This window comes from Ziziphus jujuba, chromosome 1 (genome assembly GCF_031755915.1).
Source record: "Ziziphus jujuba cultivar Dongzao chromosome 1, ASM3175591v1".
Classification (NCBI taxonomy): Eukaryota; Viridiplantae; Streptophyta; class Magnoliopsida; order Rosales; family Rhamnaceae; genus Ziziphus; species Ziziphus jujuba.
Window position 1 is genome coordinate 7,260,513 of NC_083379.1, and position 10,330 is coordinate 7,270,842.

The 10,330-nt window shown below is 30.8% G+C and overlaps 1 protein-coding gene across 1 annotated transcript; it reads right to left on the reverse strand.

Moving 5' to 3' along the window:
- Positions 1-5,692: 5,692 nt before the first annotated feature.
- Positions 5,693-8,119, reverse strand: LOC107407673 ((R)-mandelonitrile lyase 1). The gene is made up of 4 exons (XM_048463251.2): positions 7,960-8,119; positions 7,126-7,785; positions 6,120-6,966; positions 5,693-5,997 (listed from the first exon to the last, which is right to left on the reverse strand). Exons 1-4 carry the CDS (start codon positions 8,042-8,044, stop codon positions 5,949-5,951), a joined length of 1,641 nt encoding a protein of 546 aa, XP_048319208.2. The 5' UTR covers positions 8,045-8,119; the 3' UTR covers positions 5,693-5,948.
- Positions 8,120-10,330: the final 2,211 nt, after the last annotated feature.

Sequence of the window (10,330 nt, forward strand, 5' to 3'; positions counted from 1 at the left end):
CGTAAATAAATTGTGAATGGCCCTGAGTTCTGTCTAGTCTCATCATATCTGCCATAAAATTTCATCACCTCTATCAGACCTCACATCCTTTATCTTCTTATTCTTTTGAAGCTCCATTTTTACCTTAAACTCCTTAAAAGCAACTAAAGAATCTGACTTCTCACGGATAAGCTCAACATGTCTATAACGAGAAAAATCATCAATAAAGGTAATAAAATACCTATAACCACCCAAAGCAGTTGGAGTGAAAGGTCCACATACATCAGTATGGAGTAATTCCAAAACATCTCCATACCTTACTATCTTATCCTTTCTAACATTGGAAGTTAGCTTCCCTTTCACACATTCTACACAAGTCGACAGATCGGAGAAATCAAGATTAGGAAATATTTCATCCTTCACTAACCTTTCCATCTTGTGCCTAGAAATATGTCCCAAACGCTTATACCACAACATTGAGGAATTATCATTAACTCTTGGATATTCAGAAGCAATAATAGGGGCAACAACAGAATTAATAGAAGAATTGAGACCATTACTAAATAAATCAAGTCTATATAAATTGTCACATAAAGTTCCAAAACCAACAACTTTATCATCCTTATACATCTCAACTTTATTATTCCCAAACAAAAAACTAAAACCTTGACTATCCAAAAGTGAAATAGATAACAAATTCCTTCTAATTGAGGGTACATATGAAACTTCTTGTAATTATAAAACATATCCAGTGGCAAGCTTCAACTTGATTGTTTCCATGATATCCACCTTCACTCTTGAGTTATCTCCCATATAAACATGATGCTCAAGATTGGTTGGCCCTCTTTGCCTTATCATCCCCTACAATGAATTAGTAACATGAATTGTTGCTCCACTATCAAACCACCAAGTATTTATAGGCACATCAATAATATTGGTCTCAATCATTAAAATATTACCTTTCTTTTCTTGCTTTCCCTTCAAATGCCAACAATCTATCTTCTTGTGTCCAACTTTATTGTAGTAGCCACACTTTCCATTGAAGTAGGCTTTCCTTTCCTCTATGTGATGAGCTCCATCCCTAGGCACTTTTAGCTTCATACTAGAAAACTTCTTCTTGTTGGGCTTAAATCCTTGTCCAGACATCAATCCTTGTCCTTTCTTTTGAAAAAACCTCTTGAACTTATCTACCTGATGTGAAACTATAGCAACAGATCTTGACCTACTTAGCTTAATATCATCTTCCTCTTTTACAAGAATAGCAGTTAATTCCTCCAAACTACATCCTTCTTTCTTAGTATTCAAACTAGACCTTATATTATCAAACTGAGATGAAAGACTCTTCATTATCGAATAGGTCAAGAACTCCTCTCAAATGTCCATCTTAAGGTCCTTTAACTTATTATAATAAGAAGAAAGTAACATAATATGATCCCTTACTCTTTTAATTCCATCATATTTAGTATTATTCAAAAGGTCCAAATAATGATGCTTCTCATTCATATCAAACTTGATAAATTTCTTTTCTATCTCTTCAAGAAGTTCGTTTGCAGTTTCCACCTTTTGAATACTTGCATAAATTGATTCGTCCATATAATTCTCCATCATCATCATGCAGCACTTATTAGAATGCCTCCAATCCTCATAAAGTTTCCTATCTAATGCACTACTCTCATAAGTTGGTATCTGTGGTTGATCTATCTCTAAAGCTAAATCCAATTTCATAAATGTCAAATTCATAACTAAAGTCTTCTTCCACTTCTGATAGTTTGTTCCATTCAATTTCATCATGGCAGTCATAGGGAGAACATTCGGAATGCTACTAACTGTGAAAATAGTAAACACAACAAAGCATTTTAATATATATAAAACAATAACTATTTTCTAGCCCCTCAACATAAAACATAAAATCAATATCGCTAGGGTCTTTGTAGCACTAAAGATACCCTTTCGCGGGACAAAAACAGTCAACCAAATAACCACAATCAAATGCATTGAACTGAATCATCAACAGGGTAACTCAGAACCTGCGATTCATGGCATTCAATCAACTTCCACTGCCATTCCAAACATCATACAAAGCAACTAAAACTACTAACAGGATAGCCTAGTTACCCGTATAGACCCTGATTAATAAGTGGGAAAAAAATAACATATTGTCAATTTCATAAAATAGGCAAATATAAAACATCCCATCTATTATGCCAACATACATTACATTGGTACACATAATGCAGATAAAATAAGTCTCACAACAGGTGAGTACCTAAAATTCCATACTACTATAACAACTAGGAACAAAGTCTTTTTAGGGAAAACTAACACAATCAAAATTTTCATGCATAGATATTTAAATTTAATTCAAGAAATTTGGTATAGAATAAATAAACAAATAACAATAATATATCTATATATATATATATATATATATATTTATTTAATATCAAACAATAGATAAATAAATAAACAAATAAATAAACCCCAAAAAAAAATTTATTTTTTTAATTTTTATATTTATAATTTCAGCTGCTGACGTCAGCACGATGACATCAGCAGATAAAAAACTGCATGCCGTTTCTTTCGTCTCCTCAGCCCACCCGGGTCATGGGCAATCCAGTTCCAATCCCAATGGGTCACTCGACCCGAAGTCTTACCAGGCCATATCTCGCAGTTCCGGCCACCGTTTCCGACGATATCGATGGCGTTCGATTCATCTTTCCATAGGCAACAATTTCCACAAATCAATTTGGTTCAAATTTGACTCAAAGCAAACACCCAAGCAAGAAAACATTCGGCCATGGAAGGTTCATAAATAATCAATTTTACAAGGTTTTGCACCAAATTAATTAGTCTAATTCACTCCATTCAAACCGAAAAACAATTTCAAAGCTAACCCAGGTCATGAATTCATCCAAAACAAATTTTCCCCAAAATTTTGCAAAACAAATACATGCCCGATATTTACAAGTTTTATTTTTATTTTTTATTTTTAATGGCAATCGGGCATGTATATACAAACTACATAATCTTGAATCTTATAATTTACACATGTATACAAATCAAGAAAAGAAAAGAAAAGAAAAATTAATGTAAAGCAACGTAAATCACGTATTTGAGTTCTGGAACCACAGATCCATAAGGAGGAAAATAATTAAAAATGATCGTCATGTAATCAATTTACACAATCAAAGATCAATGGCCGAATAAAACATATAGTTGCAATCCGAGTATAATCAAAATACAACGAAAACAAATCAGAAGGAAAATTTATTATGCATATTAACTATGCTCTGATACCAATTGTTAGAATTTGTGGATCTAAATATACATAATAAATTCCATAAATCATAAATTACTAACTTCCAAATGCAGCCATTAACAAATTAAATATTTAATCCTGCAAAATAGAAAACAATGTAAAGTAGTGCCTATGAACACACTACTCTCAAACCACTCTCAGATCTCTAAAAACCCTAATATCAAAATACCGTATGGTATATATTTGTTTGCTTGCCCTAGACCTTTTATAGTCTCTGCAAGTCACATTTACCCATTAATTTTTAACACACATAAAATACTAATAATTTAATAATATAATAATACTAGAAAAAATATGGGTAAGTCAATAGGCTTATAAAGAGAGTTGGTCCTCCAGTCCAATGGGCCAACTGGAGTCTTATAGAGAGTATGTGACCAAGAGCTGTACTATAAAATAATAAAATAAGTCAATCCCATTAATGGTATAAATAGGGCATGTAAGTGAGTAATTGATTATGTTAAGTCCACAATTATTAATTTATTTGACAGTTGTTTGATAGCATGGTTGCTTTTATATTTTTGTTTTTTTATTTTTTCTTTCTAATCACATGTAATTTAATTACCTCAAATATTAATTAGTAGTAGCTATAGTTTATTAGATATTTTAAACAAATATAGACTTATAGGAAAGAAAAAAAAAAATAGTTCTCCGTAGTTGGCCTAGATGCATAACAAACTCTAGTCACCCCTTATTAATACTTCAATTTCACATATATTTGAGAAAAAAAAATTTTAAAAAAAAGTTGTAACGAAACCATGTTTGTACAGCACCTTGCATTGTTTTCACCCCACAGATTCTCAGCTCAATTTTGTTCCAAATCCTCATTTTTTACTCGAATTCCCATACATAATAATTTTTATACCCCAGTTGTATAGCATGACTCTCGTTTCTTAAACCTATAGACAAGATACAATTGCGTCCAAGTTCTTTTTGCAGTAAAGGAAATTTCAAATTCGAAACGGAGGAATTTTGCCGGTTTGTGTAAAGTTTGATTTTCAGTCCAATTAAAGATTACTATTATATGGCCTTATGAAACCCATTAAAAGTTTAAATAGCCCATTAAAACATTTAACCCTAATGAGACCCATTAAAAGTTTACATAGCCCATGCCCATATAACGCAGAGTGTTCCTTTTTTTTTTTTTTTTTTTTTGGGTGAATTAGGGGAGAGTTCGTTTTGCATGACTGTATGATATAAAATATATTCTTATATAGAAAATGACAAGCAAAAAAAAAACAGCCAAGTTATAAATCTGTTTCTTTGGATAATTATCAAGAATTACATCCTCCTACTTTCAAAATATAAGAAATTAAAAAAAAAAATTACTAATGATATATTCTTCCATTTATATAAACATATCTAAGTTGGTTTATTTTTTTTCAATATATCTAAGTTGACTTTGACATACATAATAGGTGTTTGTAATCCCATTCATAGATGAGATCTTCTGTTCTCATTTTTCTATTTAATCATTCGTTCAATCACATATAATTTCTTTTTGTTTGAATGAAATTATATCTTTGACCCCAAAAATAAAAGTTGACTATGACAAGCATGTCTGTATGATATAAAATATATTGTTATATAGAAAATGAAAAGCAAAAAAGAAAAAAGAAAAAAAAAAAAAAACAGCCAAGTTGTAAATCTGTTTCTTTGGACAATTATCAGGAATTGCATCCTCCTACCTTCAAAATATAAGAAATTAAAAATAAAAAATATTGCAATCATATATTCTCCAATTTGTATAAACATATCTAAGTTGACTTATTTTTTTCAATATATCTAAGTTGACTTTGACATACAGAATAGTAATACCATTTCTAGATGAGATCTTCTGTTCTCATTTTTCTATTTCATCATTCATATAATCACATATAATTTCTTTTGTTTGAATGAAATTATATCTTTGACCCCAAAAATAAAAGTTGACTATGACAAGCATACTTTAACTTTATCATATATCATGGTTAGTTAAAAGTTGGATCTTCAAATAAATTATTTTTAGTTATGTTATTTATCATGAGTGCTAATGATTAATAATGAAATAATTATAAATATGATAAATGTTAATTAATATATTTAATTATATATTAATTTTAATTCTAATATCTATTTTTTAAAAATGAATATTTTTGAGTAGCAATTTAAATTATCAAATGATATATGGATTCCACAATGATCAATAATTGTGACATAGCATTTTTGAATTATATTTCATTGTCTTCCTTTTTTTTTTTTTTCTTATGGAATTTTTTCATCTTTACTCCATTAAATTTTGGCAAAAGGAAGAAAAAAATGCTCCAAAAATTTATGCTATTATTAGAATTGTTTGTTTTTCATTTCCATGCAATAATCATGAGTTTGAGTCCATTTATCAAATAAAAGAAAATCAAATTAAAAAACAGGTTTCAATAACCAAACCAGTACAACTTATTTTTATCAATAAATTTAATATAAACATTCAATCAATAAAGAATTACAAACCATTATAAATAATTGCATATTTATTCTAAATACCGAACCACCATGACTATAGAACATATTCTTGAGAGAAATAGTCGTTTGGCAAATTTATTTCCCTGATTACTGTTGTCTTTAATTTATCAAATTCCGAGACTTAAAAAAGGGAAGCATGATCACAATGTTCAATCTATTTCGCTGCTGCCTCTCTTTCCTGCAACATCTTAAGGCCGATGTACCTGTCCAAAAATTCACAGAATGACAAAAAGTAAGTTAAAATAATACTAATAATAATAATAATAATAATAGTAACAATAACACTAAAGGCATCTAATATGATCAATAAGATTAATATACTTACCGGCCAATCATCATGAGAGTTGCCTGAGGGTTGGTTCCTGGTGATGTATTGAATATGGATCCATCTACCACTCGAAGTGAATTTGTACCCACCACCCGCAAATCAGCATCCACCACCTTTCCCACCACGCAACCGCCATGGTAATGCCAGTAGGTCGTGACTGTGCTTCGACAAAACGACTCCATTGATGCATCATCAGAGAGGTTTCTTGGCAAAGAAGGTTCTAGGAATTTGAAGCCTTCTACACCCTCCAAATCTTCAAACTTGAGTCCTTCCATGGCGTCGGTCCTCAGCATATCACCCACCTTCCTCATTCCTCTTACACAGCGAGCAAGGTCCTCTGGTTCTTCGAAGTAGTTGAATCGGACAGTTGGGCTGACTTTGACCTCAGCCGACGAAACCAACCGGAGGGAGCCACTCGACAAAGGTCCAGAGAACTTTTCAACAATGGTTGCCACACTCAATTGTAAAGGAGTGGTTCCATTTGGAAAAAGGCTAAAAGGTTGAGGAAAAGAAAATGGGACGACGGAGGATATTGCCTGTATGTAATTGGAATCATTGGTGATTCCTGCCACCTGAGGAACCGATGGATCCAATGCAAATGGGACTACCATGTTGACGTTGTTACGGGGATTATCCGCCATATGGTTTCCCACATCGGGATTTTGGCTAATTACTGGAATTGCATGGGATGAAAGATGAGGAACTGGACCAACTCCACTGAGAAGAAGAAGCTGAGGGCTCCCAATTGCCCCTGCACTCAATATCACCTCTCCTCCATCTCTTGCAAATGCCTCATGAGTCTTCCCATTTGAATCATTATATATGACCCCAGTAGCAAAAAAGCCTGCGTTTCAGTGCACAGCAATATTCATTTATGAATGTAAAAAAAAGAATATATATATATATATATACATATTTATGTTTATATAAATTTATATAGTTTTAATAAGGTAATGACTTTACTAGATAGGAGAAAAATGGACAATGTATGCTAGCTACCCACCTGATGTATTGGAAGAGAAGATGATTTTCTCCACATAGGCCTCAACTGCAACTCTTAGGTTCTTGAGTTCTCCTCTGTTGAGAAGCTCCACGGCTCCATGTCTCCTTCCCTGGTCATCAAAGGTTGAACCAGAAGCTTTGGTTCCGACAATATGTTGCACACTGAATTCATTGTCAGGGCCAACTCCTGCTTCAAGCAGAGCCTGTTTGAAAATAGATTGAAAAGCAGACAAATTGGAGCTGAACACAATAGTGTCTTCCACCCACTGATATGCCTTCTCGACCATATCCATGTCCCATTGAATGCCAGATTCATTATAGAATTGGTCATCGGCTCTAGAGAAGAATCCTGCATTGATCATGCTGCTACCACCCAGGACCCTTCCTCTGACATTTGCAACACCATCTTCTGATGTGAACCTCTGAGCCGGTGTTTTACCATCGTCTTCCTGCATGAGATTCGCTAATAGCCCGTTCGCGGTCAAGACCAGTGGGTATGAAGAAGGAACACTGCCTCTTTCCAGGACAAGAACCGAGTAGTTCGCCGATAGAGTTGCAGCCAAAGGACAGCCAGCTGTGCCTCCTCCTACTATTATGTAGTCATATTCTTCTTTTAATGGTAGATCACTGGCATTGTATACAGATTCCAAGTAACTGAAATCTGCAAAACATCAAGCGAGAGAAGAAATTAATAAACAAAATACAAACGAACATCATATATAAAAAGACAAAAATAATCAGTTAAGCAATCCAAAAATATAATTAGCTACAAGTAATTCGGCAGCATATGATATATATGAAACAGAAATGTAGAAATGGAGGTTATGCGTGTTACCATGATCAGATGAAGTAGCCAATGCAAGAACCTCCAATCGATGGTTAAAAATTAATGAAAGCACAAACAATAACAAAGCACCCATTGTATCTCGCTAGGAATGTTGAAGCCAAAAGAAAAGTACCTATGAAAATTTATAGAAGGAAAGGTACTGATATCTATATATATATATATATATACATATATATATATATATATATATATAGCTGTAATAATCTTGTTATAAATGGCAAGCGTGTAGCCCCACACGCTAGCGTGATTATATATACCGCAACATTTAAATATAATTTTTCGTGTGAAAGGTTGAATCGTTGACTAAATTTTCCACGTAAACATTTTTCGTGTTGTTTTTAAATTGTTATTTTTTTATTGAGGCAGCCGCTGCCATATAAAGAAATTTTGTCAATTTCTTCGTCAAACCACCCCATTATTCAAGATAAAACCATATATTATTGAGTGCTATTAAATTATTAATATTATTATTTTGGTCAAAGAGTCATCATTTATTATTGGGAAATAATATTGTGGCTTATCAAGTCGTATCAACATTTCATTAAAAAATTTATCCAAAAAAAAAAAAACATTTCATTAAGAAAAAAAATGTATCAAGATCATTTGACCAATAATAATAATAATAGCATTAACTAGTTATATTTATCTGGGGAAAATCTTCAATACAACAAGAGTATGTACTCCCTTCTAATGCCAATGTAATATATTATGTGGGATTCACAGACATATCATATGGAAAATTAAGCTTGGTAAAATATCATATGATCCATTAACACAATATGACATTATAAGATAATTTGTAGATTTGGATATATGATATTGAATTGAGTCCGTATTAGTTTCACTTAATAAAACAAGTTAAAAAAATAGATTCTAATGGGTGGAACCTATTGAAACCCATTAAACCCATTTATATGGGGTATTTTTATAATTTTATATGATATAATAATTTTACATTAAAACTAAGATAATAAAATATTTACTGCCTTTTTAGTCTTTGCCCTAGATAAGTTACCATTCTCTCATCTCTCAATTTTATAATCAAAGAAGTCAACAAGATTTATCGGATTTCAGAAGCTATTTTAGCATCATTGAAATTTGGAATTTCATAGATCTTAAGAAATAGTTTATTAGAGGTAACAAAGTAAGATTCCAATAATCATATATTTTATATTTTAATATGTCTTACTATTATATACCATTGGATGTACTGCAACTTCTTTTTGTTTTTTTTATTGGTCTAGTTCAAGATATAGAAGATTTTCCCTTTGAAGAACTAATAGAAGACGTGTTCAAAGCTAAACTAGTATTTGCATTGATGTTTGAGAGGTAGAAATATATATATATATATATACATATACATACATATATATATACACACACACATATTTATGTATATATATATGTACATACATATTTATGTATATAATTATTTAGTTATTTCTTTATAGATTACTTTTTATATTCTTTTATTTTTTTATTTTTATTTTTTTGGCCCTTTAAGGAATTATGAGCTTATACATTATTGCATGGTAGTAGTGGAAAGATATAACTTTATAAAAATTTAAACAATGAAGTATTGTTCTAAATTTAATATTTTCTAATAGTTATGTTAGATTTTGAGTGTTGATTTGGTTTGTAATTTTTGAATATTTTAAACGGACAATGCATGTTCTTTAGCTTTTGTGAATATTTAGTATTGATTTGATTTATAATATTTTTAATTGATAATTATTAATGCATGTAAATTTTAGTATGTGAATGTTTTTCTTTTATTTTGTTTTTTAATTTTTCACATATGTTTAGCTTATCAACAACCACGTTCATTTGATTTTTTTATTATCTTAAAAATAAAAAAATGGTTTATATTATCATTTCGGTACCTAATCAAAATTTGACATCTACGCTTAATGGTTTAACAGATTAAGCAACGGGTTACATGAAAATTTAATAAATGAGTTAAAGTTTATATATCTCAACACAAAACCTTAACGGATCGTGTGTGGATCAAAAAAACTTAACCCAAATGGGACACAATATGACTCCTTATTTTATTGAAATTTCATAAGCCTAGATGAATTTAAAACTAAACTAAATGATAGATGAAGTTAAATTTACTAAAGTCTTGGACTACAAAGAATAATTAGATGAATTGTATCAATATCCGAACCGTATTGTATTTATATATAATATATGTATAAATAAATATAATTTATTAATATGTATAATTTTTATACAATACATTAATAAATTTTATAATATATTTTATAAAAAATATAAATAAGGAATATATAAATAAATATAAAGGTACCAATATGGTTCAACCCAACATGCTACCAGATCCATATAGAATCCATAT